The sequence below is a fragment of the Anthonomus grandis genome, chromosome 13 (assembly GCF_022605725.1).
Source record: "Anthonomus grandis grandis chromosome 13, icAntGran1.3, whole genome shotgun sequence".
NCBI lineage: Eukaryota > Metazoa > Arthropoda > Insecta > Coleoptera > Curculionidae > Anthonomus > Anthonomus grandis.
The window spans coordinates 26,047,498-26,068,025 of NC_065558.1; the positions used below are offsets into that span (position 1 = coordinate 26,047,498).

Below are 20,528 nucleotides of genomic sequence, written 5' to 3' on the forward strand. Positions count from 1 at the left end.
ATACTAGATGATTTTAATTTTTTTATCTCAGCGCTGCCTGACGCTTAACAATTTTCTACTAAGGTAAGTTCACTCAAATTGGCTAATTTATATTGGTCAACATAAAAACTCCAGTAAAATGAACGTTTATTCTTGTCAATAAATATTGGCTGGTAAAAGACATATAGTTACACCCCCTTTTAAAACAATTCTTTGTTATTCTCTTGATTGATGTCACAAAAAATCAACAAACAAGGAAACTTAGCTTATGCAAATTTAATGGTATTTGGAAAACGGTTATTTGTGCCATCAATCATTCTCCAGGCTTAAAATTTAAGTAAAATGTCCAGGTATTTAGAAGCTTTAACAATAGCGTGTTGTGCTTGTTGTGTTGTCATTAAAATAATTAAAATGCCTTATACAAACAAAGAAGCTATTAATATATTAACAATTTCTCAAACAATATTAAAATTTTGCTGCTTAATACCAATTGACGGTCTTTCAAAGAAAGCTAATTTATATTTAATTCTTTTGAGTAACGTATATGTTTCGATGTTTGCAGCCACTGCTATAGCTATGATGGTTTATCAGGTCAGTGTTTTGTGTAGTAAAATATTCTCTTTATTAAAATGCACGCAGATTTTTTTTTTCATATTTCCAAAAAAAAAAAAGATTTTACATAAATTCTGTATATGTTATACATTTTTAGATTCATCCTGTTTGCGGTAACCACTCCGCAACCAATTGCTGAGGTTTTGCCCATAATCTTGTTGGTCTTTTTACAGAGTGGGTTATACAGCGTAGTAATTTTAACACAGCCTAATATTTAGAAAAGAGTACGCGAAAAGATTTCAAATAAAAGACAATAACTTTGTTTTACGCAAATAGTGAAGTTTGTTTTTGATATTGCCTGTATATTCAAGGTTGTTTTCAGGTCAATTGTCTTTTTTTAATTGGAAACGTAAATGATATTTCTTGCACTGAAACAGAAGAAAGTTTTAGTTTTTTTTTCATTACATTGAAATTTTGGAATACCTTCATTTCTATTATTAAAATGTAAAGTTTGGTAAGAATAAAAATTTTAAAAAACATATTAGGTTTATTAATATTTGTTTATCTTGAACACTGACTATTAAAATTCATTATATTTGTTTAATTTTTGTCTTTGGTTCTCTGGTTCAATAAACACAAGCATATTTACACCTGGCTCAATCTTTGGCGAAACCAATTGATATTGGCAATGTAGGTCCTCTGCTGTTTGAGATTTATTTTACCAGCCTATGCAGTGTTATTTTTTTTATGAATTAAGGAAAGTGACATATGACACTACCTTTCCCCACATTCTGACTCCATTAGGTGTCATCGTAGTGATACCACAGAATGGTTACGGCTGATACAAGGCGGTCTGTGTGCCATAGGAGTATTCCCTAGTAATGTTAATATTTTATATCCAGGTTTGTAGACTCTGGATCCGATTCTCTCTTTAATACTTGATCTGTAAATCTGATTAAACCCCCATTTTTAATGTTTTTAGGTTTTGTCCTGATTAAGCTCTCTTCAATCACCATTAAAAAAAAATCTGCTTCTATTTAAAATATTTTATTTTATTGGTTTCAGCTAAGTTACCTTAAGATTTCAACAGCCTCTATCTTTTTAAGTCCAAAAACCCCAAGTCTCAGTCTCAAAACAACCTTTATACCGGGTGGCGCATCGAAAACCAAACAGAGCCAATTACGGGCAGTCCATTAACTTTAAAAAAAAACGCTCGGACCCGTCGATTTTATTTTCGAGGGGGACACTTAATAATCACAAAATCACTTTCCCACCTATAACCCCCTAAGCGGGGGTGGCACTACCCTTAAAATCTTAAATGGGAAGGGGGGTCGAGTGATACCTCATTGGAAAGGTCTTTTAATTCTTTTTACAAGGGTACTTGGTTTGACGCGATTTAAGTAAGTACTTTTTAAAATTTTCGCATTTAAACCTTAAAAGGTAATTTTCAATATTTTTACTTTATCATAGACTACTAAAGGTACTTTTAAGAAAAACAATGCCAGGCAGTAGGACAAAACCATCAAGTATTATTAAATTATGAGACAAAAAATGAGATAGCTCTATCATATTACAGAATATTTTGACTTTAAGTCTAGTCATTCAAAAAATTATGGCAAAAATAGATTTAAAAAGAATTTGCTTAAGTGTTAGCTTATAATAAATGTTCAAAATGGCCACCTCCATTCTCCATACAATAAAAAAGATTTTCTTCAAATCGTTGTCGCACGTTCTGCAATACTTCAGGCGTGATTTGAAGACACTCATTTACAATTCTGCCTTGTAAATCTTCTAACGAAGTGGGTTCAGTCTCATAAACTTTGCTTTTTAAGTGACCCCAAAGAAAAAAGTCTAGAGGTGATAAATCCGGCGATCGTGGAGGCCAATCACTAGCACCTCTTCTTCCAATCCATCGTCCTGGAAACGTCCGATCCAAATATTCTCGCACGAATAACGTATAATGTGGTGGGGCACCATCCTGCTGAAACATCAATCTATCCTCATCGTCTCTGTCACTTTGAGTTTCAATTATAGCTGTCAATGCTGAATCAATGGCCTGTTGTAATAGCTCTAAGTACATTTCACCTGTCAGATTTCCAGGTAAAAAAAATGGACCAACTAAGTTATCACCAAAGATACCAGTCCAGACATTTAACTTTTGTGAGTATTGGGTGTGTACCTCACGATACACTCTAGGATTATTGTCGGAATAATATCGGCAGTTATGACGATTGACCAAGCCATTCAGGAAAAAAGAGCTTTCATCAGAGAAACACGTATTAAACAAAAAATTTCGGTCATTAATAATTCGTTTACTCATAATTTCACTAAATTGTGATCGCCGATCGAAATCATCTTCATTCAGCTCTTGCACAAGATGTATTTTGTACGGATGAAACTTATGAGCTTTTAGAGTTCTTTGGATACTACGTCGACTAATACCTGTGACAGTTTCCAATTGACGAGTACTTAATGTAGGATCTAGATTAATATGCCATAGTACAGCCACTTCCGTACCTTCATTCCTTATAGGATTTTCAATATTGCGTTTGCGATTCGCCACTGATTCAGTTTCTCGAAATTTGGAAACAAGCTCCAATACATACTTTCACTGCACCTTGCTGTTTTCATGTCGCTCTTAAATAATTCCGCCGTTCTATTAGCACATTGATTATTTCCAAAAAATAATTCAATTATTTCAACTCTTTCTGCCTTTGTATGCACCATTTTTATTTTTAAAAATAGGTATTACCTAAAAAAACAAAGTCCCGCACCATAAATCATTTTTTTAACAGCGTACTACATTTAGAATAAATTGAGAATAATTCAATTTTTAGTTTTGGTCAACAAATTTTACAAATATTTGTAAAATTTTTTGGCTGACCCGTTCTCTATTTCATCCGTATTATTCTAATGATATTTATTAGCTATCGTAAATAAATTAATATTAATATCAACGTGGTCTGTGATTGAGATAGTGAGTGAACTAAAGCAAATTCTTTTTAAATGTATTTTTGCGATAATTTTTTAAATGTCTAGACTTAAGGTCAAAATATTCTGTAATATGATAGAGCTATCTCATTTTTTGTCTGATAATTTGATAATACTTGATGGTTTTGTCCTACTGCCTGGCATTGTTACCTTTAGTAGTCTATGATAAAGTAAAAATATTGAAAATTACCTTTTAAGGTTTAAATGCGAAAATTTTAAAAAGTACTTACTCAAATTGCGTCAAACCAAGTACCCTTGTAAAGAGAATTAAAAGACCTTTCCAATGAGGTATCACTCGACCCCCCTTCCTATTTAAGATTTTAGGGGTAGTGCCACCCCCGCTTAGGGGGTTATAGGTGGGAAAGTGATTTTGTAATTATTAAGTGTCCCCCTCGAAAATAAAATCGACGGGTCCCAGCATTTTTCTTTAAAGTTAATGGACTGCCCGTAATTGGCTCTGTTTCGTTTTCGATGCGCCACCCGGTATATGTCCAGAAGGTTACATGTTTCTCTAATAAAGCATCATCAGACCTTATAAACTAGATGACCTGCTTAGTGAATACGTAGAATTAAATAACCTAGTACTAAATAATGATATTTAAAGCGTTTATTCAAACGCAAGATATATTTTCATTGACCCCAAAAATAGATAAGAAATCACATTCGATATGTGTGAAAATCGACTATCCAAATACCTTAATGTACGAAGATGGAAAAAACATTTATATTAATATCAATGACAAAAATTGTAAAGTCAAAGAATCTAATAAACTTCTCACCGACGAGAAAATATTCTTAGTACATATGAACTTATTTTAATACTTGGAAGAACTGGGGTTTTTTCTAAAGACTGTGTATTAATGTTATTCGTATTGTGATTTTGCAAACGTATTTTTTTAAATATTCAGAAAAAAATTTTGTACCAGATACTTTTATCAAGGTATCGAAAAAATAATTTTTTGAAATATATCGGGCTCGAAGGACTAATAATGCTATTTGTTAATACTCAATGCGTGTCAGGAGGGAAAAGTGATATTTAAATTTTAATAAAAAAGGACATTTAATATGAAAATTTACTTGAAATAACCTTCACAATACGGTCAAAGTAAAAACAATCTCATTCATTAATTTTTTTTCTGTAATACAAAGTAACTTTTATATCAAACTTGTTCTAAAACTATACTAGATCTTAAGTTAAATAGATCAGCTGATTTACAGAAAATATAATAGGTACTTAAGGTGTATTTTTTATGTATTTTTGTTAATAGCTACATGGAATACAATATATACCTGAAGGATCTTATTCTTAATTAGTTTTAGATCATCTGATAATTTAGATATTAGCAGCAGTATCTATATAAAGTTAGTTCTAATAGGATGTATCCAGAAATGTTTTATCAAAAACTTCAGCAGCACTTTATAAAATTTAATCCTTTCTTTTTAGTTTGCCGTAGGCATAGAAGACGTTTACGCTACAGTGGAGTGCGTAATATCTTTTTTTGATTACATTAGTTTTGTGTACATTAGCGTAATTTGGTTTACTGGCAAAAAGGCTGATGTCAAAAAGATTTTTAAAGATATTAATACATTTTTGAAATTCTGTGAAGTGGCAGTAATCAAGGAAGCTGAAGATAAGGTACACTTTTATTCTAAACGTAAGTGGACATATCAAGGAATTTAGCTAGAGTTTAAGGAAATTAGTTGAGTTAGGACGCATATATCTACGCATATATTTGCGTAGATATATTCTAGTTACATCACATCATATTGCCAAAGAAAATTAAAACGAGAAAAAAACTATTTGTCAACAACTTTGAAGTTTTCAGGGCCTTTAAAAAATCGACAACTTAAATTTAGGAAAGTGACTCATTTCATAATTGTTTTCCTTCAACCAGCTTTACTTTAAGATTTATTCATTGGAACTATTTAATTTTGCAACCCTTGCACAAAAGGCATAAAGCTTTAGGCTTTGTTTTGAAGTTTCGAGACCTAAAAAATTAGAAAAGAAAAATACTAGACTAGACTAGAAAAAAGACTATAAGTATCTTCTGTTTGATAATATATTTTTATCAACAATAGAACATTGTTGAACTCATATTTACTGCTTTATTAAAATTTAATAGATATTCTAAGTACTGAAAAATTCCTTTTTATCTTTAGATATGAGAACTGCCATTGATGTAACAAACTTTGGTAAATTGGAGTATAATTTTTTGCCAGTTCTTGTTACAATTCTTTAGCTTGACTTTGGTTTTTGTCACCAAATACCATAATATATTAACTATATTGTTAGATTATTATTGAATATATTAACTTATCGGCAATATGGCGTATCATCTACAAACTGTTACCATTACCATCTGAATTACTTTTGGCCTTTTATTTTCTTCGAACCATGTTTAGTACGTTAGGAGGGGTAGTCTTATTAGAAGGCGACACAACATTATTGGCGACCGTGACAGGATGATAAGTTTGTTGTGCTTTCGTTGAACTAAGATGCTGATAAGATGACCGGGTTGCCGTGAGTTTTTATGCAAACGAGTGCAGTCTATCGGGCTTTGGGTTACAAATTTAATGCATCGGGCTACAGTGTTCTTTTCGGCAAACGAATGTGAGTCACGTATGCTTTTACTATAATCTTAGAAAAATGGATCGCAAGAGGAAAAATAGAAAAGTTTTACGCTCTATCTTTTCAAAGAGGACTAACGATCTTGAAAAATTATTTACGGAGGACGAGAAGAATATTCGGGAAATAAAAATTATTTGGGTTCTTCAAGGACATTATAGTTGGCTTAAAATTGCTGCTGGTGACGTGTACGATGCACTGTTGGAAGAAGATGCCTCTGAGAACAATTTGCTTGGACAATTAGACATGGAAGGAAGCGAAGATGGAAAATGATATATGGGTCTTTTACAGTGCTATGAAGACCTGGTGCAGAATGCCACAAAATCTGAGAATGGAGATCGTCAGTCCCAGGGTTCATCACCAGGTAATAACTCATCAGTTAGCCTGCCAGGTAAGAACCGAAAATTCAAATTACCTACTATCTAGATTAAAGTTTTTGATGGAAACATAAGAGACTGGTTGCATTTTGGTCGCAGTTCAAAAAAGTTTATGACGACGCGGACATTGTTTCTGAAGACAAGATACAATACTTACTTCAAGCTACTGTTCCAGGAAGTCGGGCAAGGCAACTAGTAGAGAGTTGTTGTGTTGGCAACTAGTGTTCTTAGAGACTGTCGACATCAATAATGAGGGAAGGTATGTGATTCGATTGTCTTGGTTAGAGGGTCATCCACTCTTACCCAATTCTTTTGGTCTTGCTGAATCTAGGCTGCAAAATACTGTCCATAAGTTAGAAAGAGATGGTTTAATGGAAGAATATGATAAGGTTGTTCAGGACTGGTTGACTGATAATATAATTGAGAAAGTGTTAGAGGATGAACCTTTAACGGTTAATGTGAAAACTGTCATTATTTGCCACATCAGCCAGTAGTTAAGGAGGGTAGTATTATTAGAATCACACTTGTCTTCGCTGCGTCAGCCAGGATCAAGGAAAATCCTTCCCTTAATCAATGCTTGGACAAGGGACCTCACATTATAAATTTTTAGACATAGGCGTGTGGTGTTCGAGGTGAGTAGTAGCAGTTTAAGGGTAAACGAAGGGAGTAAATGAATTTGTGAATAAATACATTAGTAAAAGAATAATGCTTTCTTTAGCACAGAGAATATTCGATCCTATAGGCTTTACAGCCCCTTCCACGCTGTTGCCTAAGTTGTTGTTACAGAACACATGGGAGAAAAAATTAACTTGGGATGCTTTAGTAGATGCTGATATCGAGATTGAATTTCGTCATTGCTTAAGCAAATTGCATATTTTACCACAGATTAAAATATCAAGATGGATTCACAGAGACAGCTCTAATTTTGGCCAAGGAAGTTTTCACGTTTTTGCGATGCGAGTAAAGATGTTTATGCTGCAGTCATGTTCTTTAGGGGTGTTGTAGAGGGTACATTTCTTATTAGAGTATTAGCAGTTAAGTTTAGGATATCTCCTCTTAAAAAGATTTTAATTTCCCGTTTGGAACTTTTAGCAGCTTTTATTGGAGCTTGGTTGTTTGCCTCTTTGGGCAGATTTTGATGTTGCTGAATCAGGAATTCCAGTTTATGTTTGAAGCGCTTCGTCCACCGTATTAAGTTGGATACAGCGTAAGGACAATTGGGAAACATTTATAAGTAATCGACTCCAGGAAATAGTAGACCATACTTCTACAAATTATTGGCATTTCGTCCCAGGAGTTTTAAACCCTATTAAAATGATTAAACCCTGCCGAAGTTCCTTCCCGTGGTTGTTCACTAAAACAGTTGTGTCGGTCTAAATGGTTGGAGAGTCCAACTTGGCTTTATGGGAAGCTTTAGTTGTGGCCACAAGATAATGTTATTTATGACGAGGCTGAGATTCAAAACGAGAAGAAAAAATCTGTTGGCACTCTAGTTAACTCAGGTTTGCCTATGGATTGGTATATTTCATATTGTTTTAAGACTTTGAGAATGGTTGGGTGGATTTTTAGATTCTTGCATAATATAAGGCACCCGACATCAAGATTACAAAGAGAGCTCTTTGTGGAAGAAATAGAAACTGCTGAGACTAATAGAAAGAAAGAAAGAAAGAAAGAAAATGTGCTATATTACGTAAGAATAATCTTGTGTACAAGCATCCTACAAGCTACAAAAAAACAAAACAAAAATACAATTTCAAAAATTGACAAAACAATGAACAAAATTAAACACAAGAAGACAACACTTTTTGAACATACTTGAATTAAAGATAACTAAATAAAACAATCAATTACTAAATAAAGGTAAACTTGTTGACAAAACTAGAGAAGAAAAAAGGAAAAAAAAACTTTCCAACATGTCCAAGGTTAAAACCTATCATTAAAAAAGTCATCCAGGTTATAATATGCCTTAGCCAATAAAAGCGTCTTTAATTCTCTTTTAAATTTCTTAACATCCGATATATATCTAACACATAGTTGTAAATTTTTTTACTCATGTAAATTAATGAGTTTTTGGTAAGGGAAGACGTAGGAATAGGTAGGGGAACATCATTTACACGACGAGTCAAATGGCCAGTGTCAGAGGGTAGTTTGGGAATTTTGTGAATAAGAGCAGCTGTTTCTAAGATAAAGAGTGAAAAAAGAGTTAGAATTTTTTCAGAAATGAAGAGGGGTTTGCAAGAATCTCTTAACTTAGCAGAACACAGGTATCTAAGTGCGTTTTTTTGAATAACAAAGACAATGTTAAGTAGCCCCTTATTGGTTAAACCCCAAAAAGGCAAGCCATGCCGAATATGAGATTCAATAAGTGAAAAGTACACTGAACGTGCAACCACCCCTCCCAGCTCTTGTTTTGCCATTCTTACTGCAAAACATCCAGAAGATAATTTCCCAGCTAAATGTAAAATATGATCTTCAAACAGAAGGCGACCACCAATAGTAATTCCTAGGAACTTGCAGCACTCTTTATTCTGCAGAACGAAATTTTCGTCAAACATCAGACCCTGAACATCGCACTTAAACCCCATAATAGACTTCTTTCTTACATTAAACACGAGCCAGTTGGAAGCACACAACCCTGATAAAATCTGAAGGTCTTCAAGGATACAAGTCTTAATATAATCAGAATTTTTATGGCTCCATAGTATGGTGGTATCATCAGCAAACTGAACCACCTTGCCCTGCAGTTTCAATGAACTCAAGTCATCCCCATACAGTAAAAATAACAGTGGTCCCAACACTGAACCCTGGGGAACGCCGCATTTTAGGGATCTAGAAGCAGACAAACGCCCTGATACTGTAACCTTCTGAATACGATTTGCTAGATAGGACTCAAGCCACCGCAACGCTACGCCCCTAAAACCATATTTATCGAGCTTAGATAACAGTATTGCATGATCCACACAGTCAAATCTTTGGATAGATCACAAAACACTGCCGCCGATGACTCTCCAGAATTCAAGGACACATAGACGCTCTCCAAAAAGCTAAAAACAGCATCATGAGTCCCTTTACCGGCTTGAAATCCAAACTGATTTGCAGACAAAATGCCATTATGATGTAAAAAGGACAAAATTCTGCTTTTTGCAAGTGTTTCAACTATCTTAGAGAGGGTAGACAAAATAGACATGGGACGGAAATTACAAGGCTGATCTAAATCCAGAAACTAAAGCATTTAAGGCTGAATCAGGCAAAAAGAGTAACAACCTCGAAGATATCCCATCAGCTCCAGATGATTTATGGTTTTTTAGGTGTTTGATTTCATTTTTTACTTCGGTAAGATCGACAGGATGAAAGAAAAATGAATGCTCAACCGATACTTGTTGAAGATAGTGTAAGGGATCAATGTTACTACGAATGCCTTGAGCAAAATATTAGGTATATCACAATAACAGTCGTTTAAAATGTCAGGTCTTAACTCCGGTTCAGATGTTTTTCTATGGCATATTTTAATGCAATATTTTAAAGTTAATTCAACAGGAATATTTTACTGATTAAAACGATCCTCGCTTAAGATATTTGAATTCTTTTAAAGACGGACGGGGACTAATTCGTTTACGCTCTAGAAATAGTAATCGAAAATATAGTGAAAATTTTCGCTTTCCGGTAGTTTTGCCGGCAAAATATACTCTGGTGTCTAGGCTGATATTTTAGCAGCATGCTAAAGCTTTGCATGTGGGTACTTAACGTTTGATGTGTCTCTTGCGTGCGTTTTATTGGATTCTCGGGGAGCGTCGTGTTATTAAATCAGCCATTTCAAATTGCGTAGTTTGCAAGCGACAGAACGGTAAGGCATTAATATCAAGTTTAACTCATCTATCATTAGATCGACTTCAGGATGCTGCTGCATTCGAAATAATGGGGGTCGATTTCGCAGGGCCGCTTTTTCTAAAAGATGGGGGAAAGCATGGGTTGCTTCTTTACTTGTGCCGTTAGTCTAGCGGTATATTTTGAGTTGTGCACTGTATTATCTACATAAACGATTCTCAAGAAGTTGCTCCTTGGACGCCTATGATGTTTTTAAAAGAGCAAATTGGTGCTGGTGTTCCGGATTGCGATAAAGTACCATCAACTTTATCATCATGTAAACGAATTCAACACATGCAGAAACTTTGACATAATTTGAGACAGAGATTCAGAACAGAATCTGGCAGGCAAGTTTTTGTAGGAGAGATCGTGCTTATAGGAAACGATGTTAATAAGCATCTTCAATGATCGCTAGGACGTGTTTCTGAAGCGATTCCCGGCAAGGATGGTCAAATTCGCTTGGTGAGAGTTATTATGGCCAGAGGTCCTTTGTTAAGACCGATCCGATGGAAGGTGATAACTTTTGTGTGACTCCTTCACTAAGAAAATAGGATATCGGTGTGGAAGGACATTACCTTGTGTTAAAAGACAATGAAAACGAGGGTTCGGGAGCGAAAAGCAAAGTACCCGTATTGTGTACTGTATGTGACGCGTAGTGGGCATAAAACTAAAGTGCCTACTAGGTACTTATAAGTGAAAAATTTAGTTTTTTTGGATTGTATGTTTGAGTTTAGTTAGCTTTTAAGATATTTTCTTTGTTTTTTTTTTCAAGTATTTTGTGTTGACATTCAAGCTTATAACCAGTTTTGTAAAGGCTTTGAATATTTAATTTTGTGAGTCACTTTTTGGTATTAACGTGACTCTGATAGAAGGATGTTGCCATTCAGTATTTTTAATTTTCTTAAATTATTTATCGGCAATTTGGCAACCCTGCTTTTTCAGTGATTTAACGGACAGATCATTTTTAGTTGACATGTAGCGCGACAGAGTTTGGTTGTACGAAACGGCGGTGTTTCTTTGATGACGCGGTTTATTTTTAATATTTTGCCTGCTCACGTGTTTTCGTTAATTAGTTATCAGCTCAACTGTTGTTTTTTATCAAGCTTTCAGTGCGAAGCACCTACAAACTGTTACCATAAAGCGAATATAAGGTTGAATTACTTTTGGCCTTTTATTTTCTACGAACCGTCATTAATAAGACTTAGGTAGTCTTATCAGAAGGCGACACAGCATTATGTGTACATATATGTGCTTTGCTTCAGGCATATATAGTTTACATGAATTTGTTCAAGTAAAAATGCCTCATGAATGGCAAATATGAATCTAAGTATATAACTTTAATTGTCCTTTCCTTCTTCAGTATTGATGATATTTAGGAATATCCTATACAAAAGAAGTATTTTGTTATATTTTTTAGTCTTAACCATTTACTTCTGCTTTGGCATAACTCTTAATGGTTTATTGCCTGTAATAAACATACAAAATTGTCACTCCAATCGAGCACTAGAACTTTATCAGAAATATGATCCTTGTGGAAGTATAGTAAGAAGCCTATATCCGTTTGATACCAGAGGGGCTGTGAGAACATTTTCGCTTAACTTAGCTATGATAATAACTTCTTGCTTTATTTGTTTCGGATTTCTTGGTGTCACAATGGTGCTAATAGGTAAGTCACTAATAGTAAATAAGATAACAAAACAAGGAATGACGCGCAACATGGGAGGTAATTCCCAAGTAGCAAAGTATTGTTAAATCAACGTTAAATGTCCGAAACTTTCCGACGTTGATTTACGTTGTAACAACAGTTAAATCTTCGTTGATAAGACGACACAGTGCCATAATTGAGACAACGTATTTTCTGTTTGTTGAATCAACGTCGTATTTTACGTTGATCTCAAACTTTAATCGTTAGATAGATGTGTTATTGATGTCAGTTGATCTACGTAGGTATACAAAATGTTTCAATGTATTAACCAAGATTCCAATGGAAATATATACAGGGTGTTCATTTGAAAACTTTCCACCACGGATTTATCGAGAACCACTGTTTAAAAAAAAACGCCGAAATACGTCAAAAGGTTTGTCAAGGGGGACAACTTTCTAACCTAAAATTACTTCACCCCCTTTCACCCTCTGCCCCCCAGGGTCATCCCTTAAACATTTTAAAGCAAGGGGTATCGAGTAATAGCTTGTTTAAAAGCTTTTTCGAAGTCTTTTATTTTGACGTTTGATTTTTTTAAATCGGTCGCTTCGTTTTCGAGAAAATTAGAAAAATCTTTGTTTATCTTAATTTGTTGAAAATATACTAAGGAAAATAAAGAATTTATTTTGCCATCAGTTACATTTGTGACAGTCTTGAAATAGTGAAAATTTATTTGTTTAATTGAAGATTTTACTTCCAAAATGGTTTACACACTAGCCGAAAGAGTGGAAACTATTCTAATTTATGGTGCCCAAAATCAATGTGCTCGGCAAACTGCCGTCACGTTTAACGCCAGACATCCGGAGAAGATAACTTCGCATAGGTATGTTTTGGGCTTTGTTACTAAGTTTACTAAAACTGGATCTGTTGCAAATAAAAAACGTGATCATCGGCGAATTTTGGATGAAGCCCGCTCAAGTTATGGGTCATTTTGGAATAAATCCTAATACTTCATTACGCAAAATTGTTGCTGCCACTGGTATTTCATTAGGCTCTGTTCACACAGTTACCAAACTTCATAAATTTCATCCATTCAAAATGAAAATATTGCAAGAGTTAACCGAAGACGATTTCGATAGAGTGTTGAGTTTGTGAAAAAATGACTGAAGCGATTAATGATAATACTATTCATGAAAAGAATATCTGCTTCAGCGATAAATGCACATTTTATCTAAATGGATTTGTTAATAAGCATAACTGTAGATATTGGAGCAATGAAAATCCTCATGCATTTGTAGAAGGGCATAGCCAGTACCGTCAAAAAATTAATGTATGGGCAGGCATTTTAGGAAATAAAGTGATTGGGCCATTATTTATTAACGGAAACTTAAATGGAGACATTTATTTGGATATGTTGGAAAATACCATCAATCCGCTTATCATTGAATCCATTAAAAACTAAACCGATGATGATGGAAACCCTATACTTGATGAGGCTGAAATATATTTCCAGCAAGACGGCGCTCCTCCTCACTATGTTCTTCCCGTTCGGCAATGGCTAGACGACAAGTTTCCAGATAAATGGATAGGGCGAAGGGGGCCTATAGAATGACCTGCCATATCTCCTGATATAACGCCGTTAGACTTTTTTCTATGGGGTCATTTGAAATCTATTGTGTTTACTCCTCAACCTGAAAGTTTGGATGAACTTCGTCAACGCATCATCGAAAGCTGCCACGATATCCCACAATGCAATGGGTAAACGGGGTGAAGTAATTTTAGGTTAGAAAGTTGTCCTCCTTGACAAACCTTTTGACGTATTTCGGTTTTTTTTTAAACAGTGGTTTTCGATAAATCCGTGGTGGGAAGTTTTCAAATGAACACCCTGTATAGTTAGACGTGAAACTCTTTCTGTCTCTATATTGTATCCTAAGTTTTGATATTTTTACTGGTTTTTGGGTATTTATTATCAAATGAACATGACATAATTTCTAACTGTTAACATATTTTTTGCAATTGACGTTACTATATTTAATTACTTAAAATACTAATACCAATAGTGAAAACAAAATTAAATCACACACTGATATTCATAAAACTATATTGAATGCATCCTAACTTAATTAAATCTCCATGCCAATTTAATGGAAAAAGACAAGTGTAAAACCCTTAGAACATTGAAAGGCTAGAATTAGTAAACCACAACTTTGTTTGAGTCCAACATGTGCACAGGGGCAAAAGGCGTGTTTTATTTACAAACATATGTGCCGATTCTCTGTTGTCAAGTCGACACAAATTTCCAACGGAGGAAATTTTTAGCTATATTTTAACAAACATTATAACGTTAATTTAACTTATTTAACCTTTTTTATAGGAAAATTTAAAATAAAAAGTATAAATACTACAATTAACCTATTTTAAGAATAAATATAATTGTACGGTTCCTTCAAATATTTTGAATTAATTTTCAATCCGGCAACGCGGTTGATGTGTGACCAGCGCCCGTGTATGGCACCAGCGCGAGCGACCGCGCTCGAAATCTATTTTTAATTTTTAGTATGAATAATGTAAGCGAGGGCGAAGTTGTCGAGACGGCGTTTAAGGCAGTCTTCGCGCCAATTTTGTATTTACCCGGAATTTGTCATATTTTCAAAGTAATTAAATAGTTTAGTTGAAGGCAGTTTTTTATTTATACAGTCCATTAGGCCTCCATATCCACTGGCAGCTACATTTTTTGGTCCTCTCGCGGATTGTGGATTGGCTGTAGGCAGCATTGGTTTTGGCAGTTAAGTGAAAAATTCCGGTATTCGGCAGTTTGCAGACTTGCAAAATAATCCTCCGACGTGAGACGTGAGTGCTAATCGTAAACGTTTTCGTACGTTTAAAAAGACATTGTGGCATTTGCAGACTTGCAAAATCGCAAATTAATTTGCAGACTTGCAAATAATAAGACTCCGACGTGAGTGTTAAATATTCAATTATTTATACGTTCTGGCGAACTTTATTGAATATTTTCGTGGCAATTTGGTTGAGGCAATTGGCAATAAAAGGGCAGTAAGTCAATTTCCTTTAATCTATTCCTTATTTATTTATTTCCTGACAAGGACAGATAAGTTTAAGACAAGAACTGACAAGTTTTGACAGGTCTAGGCAATTAAAAACTGACAAGTTTAATTATTTAATTTAAGTTAAAATGGCAGAAAAAGTAGGAGACTTAAATCACTTAAAATTAAAAAGAAGTCATATTAGACGTAATTTGACTTTGTTTAAGAATTTTTTGGACAGTATAGATTGTGACGATTTAACGGCTTTAAAATTTAATGAATTGAAGGGCAGATTATCTAAATTTGAACCGGGATATGATGAATTTTCTCAGATGCAATTGGATATTTCAACTTTATTAGAATCAATGGCTGAATTTAGCGAGCAACAAAAACAACAAGAGCTTGATGAGAAAAATTATTATGAAGACTATTTTGAATTGTTGGCTAAGGCTAAAACAGCTATTGATAAGCATGAGACAGATAAGGTTGAAAATAGTAGTAATAATAGTCAGCATTCACAGGGTTTGGCAGGTCAGGGTCAGGCGGTCTACCCCTCGGGTTACCCTTTAAAAAATAATTTACCAATTTTAAATTTACCTTGTTTTTCTGGGAAAATTGGAAACTGGTTAGAATTTATTTTTGGACATATTTTTGGCTATGACTGAGGGTGCTTCACCGGTGTAAAAATTGCAGTACTTAAGGGCTAGTTTGAGTGGTGGACCATCAGATTTAATTGGGTCATTAAAAATAACTGTGGCTAATTGGGACGTAGCTTGGTCACTTTTGGAAGAGCGCTATGAAAACAACAGACTAGTTGTTGACACATACGTTCAAGGCATTTTAGACGCACCAGTTGTGCTTAAAGAATCATATGTAGAATTGAGGAGACTTTTTGATACTTTTAATAAAAATATTAGGGCATTAGAAGCGATGAAACAACCTACTGACAAGTGGGACACTTTACTAATCGCAATTTTAATTAATAAATTTGACAGCCAGACTAGGAGAGAGTGGGAAGCATTTAAATTAAAGGGCATGTTTCCTACTTGGGCGGAGGTTCATAATTTTTTGCAAAATAAATGTGCTTTACTCGAAAAATTAGAATTGACAAAACCTCAAAATTTGGCATCTAAGTTGGGTAATCAGGTCGATAAAAAACCAAGGGTAGATTATTCTGGGCGAGATGCAGGGGATAAAAGGGTATTTAGGCAAAGAGGTACATATGTGGCTACTTCAAACCCAAGAGGTAAATTCTCATGTTATTATTGCAAATTTGACCACTCCATATTTAGTTGCGATAAGTTTAAGAATTTGAATGTGGAAGATAGAATCACAGAAATTAGGAAGTTGAAGTTGTGCTTGAATTGTTTTAACCCCTACCATGAAGCATCAGGTTGCAGCAAGGCTCGCTGTAGGTTTTGCGATTCATTGCATAATTCATTGTTATGTAGACAATCCAAGGATCCTGGTATTTTAAAAAATAGGGACTCGTATGTGACTACATCACAGTCCTTTCCAGGAAATGAGGCAGTTGAGAACAATTCGGCTAGTCTTGGTCAAAATTTAGATGTACGCACTACATTGTGTAGTACAGGGTTTCAGGGTTCGAATTTAAGCAATATTAGAAAATCTGAGACTAATCCAGGCAGTTTAGGCTTAATTTCAGGGTTTAATAAGCAGACCAGCTTCCCATTACTATCCACAGCAGTGGTAAATATAGTAGGCCCAGATAATAAGATTTATCAGGCAAGGTGTTTAGTAGATCAAGGCTCTCAAAGTAATTACATATCAGAGCAGTTTGTTAACAGAATAGGCGGTTCTTTGACATTAGTTAATTTCCAGATTTCTGGTGTAGGTAGTGCTGGAAATGTTCACATTAAATACCAGACTATGGTTAGAATACAATCTCGCATTGGGGAGTATACTAAGGAGTTAAAATGTTTAGTCATTAGACAAGTGACTTCTCCTATTCCGTTGTTTTCTTTTAAGAGTACTCTCGTACAATTACCTAAGAATATTGAATTGGCAGATCCATTATTTAATGTCTCCCAAGATATTGACATGTTATTGGGCGTAGATATTTTTTATGATATATTAATTATGGAACAAATTAGGCTAGGCAGAGGTCAACCTGTGCTGCAAAGGACACAATTAGGTTGGTTAGTTGGTGGAGAGTTAGATTTTTTATCTAGTGGAAGGGGTGATAAGTCCGTTTGTAATTTAGCTATAGATGATTCACTAAATCAGACTCTTATGAAATTTTGGCAGCTCGAGGAACCTGTGGTGCCTCATATTAAGGATGATTATTGTGAGAAATATTTCCTAGAGACTTTTCAGAGAGACTCTTCAGGCAGATTTGTAGTAAAGATTCCATTTAAGGAAAATTTGTCAGATTTAGGTGACTCCAAGGTAGCGGCTTTAGCAAGTTTGAGATCGTTAGACAGAAGGTTTGCGAAAAATCTTGAGTTAAAGAAAGAATACTCCCAGTTTATAGCAGAGTTTGAGGATCTTGGGCACATGAGCGAGTTAAGGAGTGATTGGAGACACAGTAAGGATAATGAGAGTTTCTTGTTACCGCATCATGCAGTTATCAAAAAGGACAGTTTGACTTGCAAGTTGCGGGTTGTATTCAATGCCTCTAGTATGACATCCAGTGGGCTAAGTTTGAATTGTGTCCAATATACAGGGCCTTCGATTGGTAACGACTTAGTCTCCATTCTACTTAGATTTCGCAAACACAAATATGTGTTAAATGCTGACATCTCAAAGATGTTCCGACAAATCTTAGTTAATCCAGAGCATAGACCATATCAGCGAATATTATGGCGTAAAGATGATGGCAACATAGTGTGTTATGAGTTGAATACGGTAGTATATGGTATGGCAAGTAGTCCATTTTTAGCCGTACGTTGCCTTCACCAAGTGGCGAATGAATATGAATCTGAGTTTCCAGAGGCTGCTCGTATAGTTAGACAGGACATGTACATGGATGACCTGCTGACAGGTACTGACAGCGAAAATGGCTTGTTAGTATTACAGAAAGAAATTTCGATGATCCTAGAGAGTGCAGGTTTTCAGCTAAGAAAGTGGCTCTCAAATAAGAGAGATTTTTGTGACAGTTTCCAAGTGAATGACAATTTAGAGGCTAGTATGCTAGAGTTGGGTGAGAATAAGCAGAATAAGACATTAGGTGTATACTGGAATGCATATAGTGACTGTATTCAATATAAAATTAGGGAGTTTTCAGGGCAAACAAGTGTTACAAAACGTAAGATCTTATCAATAGCTAGTCAGATATTCGACCCGTTGGGACTGGTTCAACCAGTTATTTTAGTGGCTAAGTTGTTAGTACAGAGTTTGTGGAAAGAGCATTCAGACTGGGATGCTGAAGTCTCAAGTACTTTATTTGATATTTGGGATAAGTTTTGTCAAGATTTGAGAAATTTAAATCAGTTGAAGATCCCTAGGTGTATGCTTTCCAGAAATATGCAGTTTGTAGAGTTGCACACATTTGCTGACGCGTCAGAAAAGGCGTATGGTGTTGCACTATATGTTAGGTCGATTAATTTTGATGGTAGTTATTTATCGTTTCTGTTATGCTCTAAAGCAAAGGTTGCTCCAGTGAAAACCCCGACTCTGCCTCGACTAGAATTATCAGCGGCACTGATAGCTGCTAGGTTGACAAAGAAGGTCATTGACATGATTCAGATAGACTTTCATGCAGTATATTATTGGAGTGACTCTACCATTACCCTAGGCTGGATTAAGGGAAATTCAGATAGGTTTAAGACGTTTGTCAAAAATAGAGCCAACGAGATTCAATCTCTAACAAACCCTGACAGTTGGTATCATGTACGCTCCGAAGAAAATCCAGCGGATCTAGTTTCACGCGGGTGTACTGCATTAAGTCTTATTACCAATGAATTTTGGTTTCATGGACCTCACTGGTTGAGGGAGGACACTTTACCTTTGACTAGTGTGGAGGACATTCCAGAAACTCTACCTGAGCAAAGAATTGTTGCTAATGTTGCAATTTTTGAACAAGTTCTGAAATTTGATTTATTTTCTAAGTTTTCTTCACTTACAAAATTGACTGGCGTGTTAGGTTTTTGTTATAGGTTTATTAGTAATTGTAGAGCTAGGAAACTTGGAACTAATAAAATTTTAAAACCCTATTTGACAGCTACTGAATTAAATTTGTCAATGGAAAATTTAATTCGAATTTCACAGATTCAGTCTTTTAAGCAAGTTTATTATAACTTATTAAATGATAAACCTATTAAGGAGGATAAGGAAATTTCCATTTTACCTTTATGTCCATTTCTTGATAAAGAGAGTAAATTAATTAGGGTTGGTGGCCGGCTTTATAATGCCAATTTAAATTACAGTAAGAAATTTCCAATAATATTGGGTAAAAGACATATTTTGACGAAAATGATTTTTGAGTTTTTCCATAAATCATTGTTGCATTGTGGTCCGCAACAACTATTGTACACTGTTAGGCAAAAATATTGGGTACCATCTGGGCGTAGTCTGGCTAGGTCAATTTTGCACCACTGTATAGTTTGTTTCAAGGCTAAGCCAAAAACCCTTGACTATTTGATGGGTAATTTACCATATTACAGAATCAATAAGTTTTTACCATTCATACATACTGGTTGTGACTACGCAGGACCATTTTTACTTAAGGACCGTCAAACGCGCAATCCAAAAATGATTAAGGCCTATGTGGTTGTTTTTGTTTGCATGACCATCAAGGCGGTTCACCTCGAATTGGTGACCGAGCTGACGAGCGCTGCTTTTCTCGCTACCTTTAAGCGATTTATTGCTAGGAGGGGTAAGCCGACTGACTTTTACTGTGACAATGGTACCGCATTTGTGGGAGCTGACTCTGAGCTTCGCAAATTTTTAAAGTCCAATGCTTCAGAGATCGGTTATCATGTAAATAATGAAGGAGTTAATTTTCACTTTATTCCACCGAGAGCTCCTAATTTCGGGGGCTTATGGGAAAGTTGTGTTAAAAGTTGTAAGTTCCACTTAAAGAGGACTATTGGAGATACTCACCTACACTATGAACACTTCATGACTGTTTTAACTCAAATTGAAGGAGTATTAAACTCTCGTCCAATTTCTCCCATGTCCTCAAATGTTGATGACTTTTCTCCCTTGAGTCCTGGGCATTTCCTCATAGGCAGGCCTATCCTAGCCTTCCCTGAACCTATATTGACTGAAATGCCAGAAAATCGGCTTACACACTTCAAAAGGCTCCAGCAAATTGTACAACACTTCTGGTGCAGATGGAGCAAGGAGTATATCTCAGAACTTCAATCCAGACAGAGATGGTTCCAGGGCGGATCAGACAATCTGGCAGCAGGTGACCTAGTTTTGGTTAAGGAGGATAACCTTCCCCCACTGAAGTGGAGAACAGCCAGGGTGATCGAGTGCTTTCCAGG

At 35.2% G+C, this 20,528-nt stretch overlaps 1 protein-coding gene across 1 annotated transcript in view; it reads left to right on the forward strand.

Annotated features, from left to right (window-relative positions):
- Positions 1–390: 390 nt before the first annotated feature.
- Positions 391–20,528, forward strand: part of LOC126744200 (odorant receptor 4-like) — a 103,887-nt gene continuing 83,749 nt past the window's right edge. The window contains exons 1-3 of the mRNA XM_050451557.1: positions 391–570; positions 4,967–5,177; positions 11,807–12,055. Of these exons, the coding sequence (XP_050307514.1) occupies positions 391–570; positions 4,967–5,177; positions 11,807–12,055 (640 nt within the window). The remainder of the gene's footprint in view (positions 571–4,966; positions 5,178–11,806; positions 12,056–20,528) is intronic.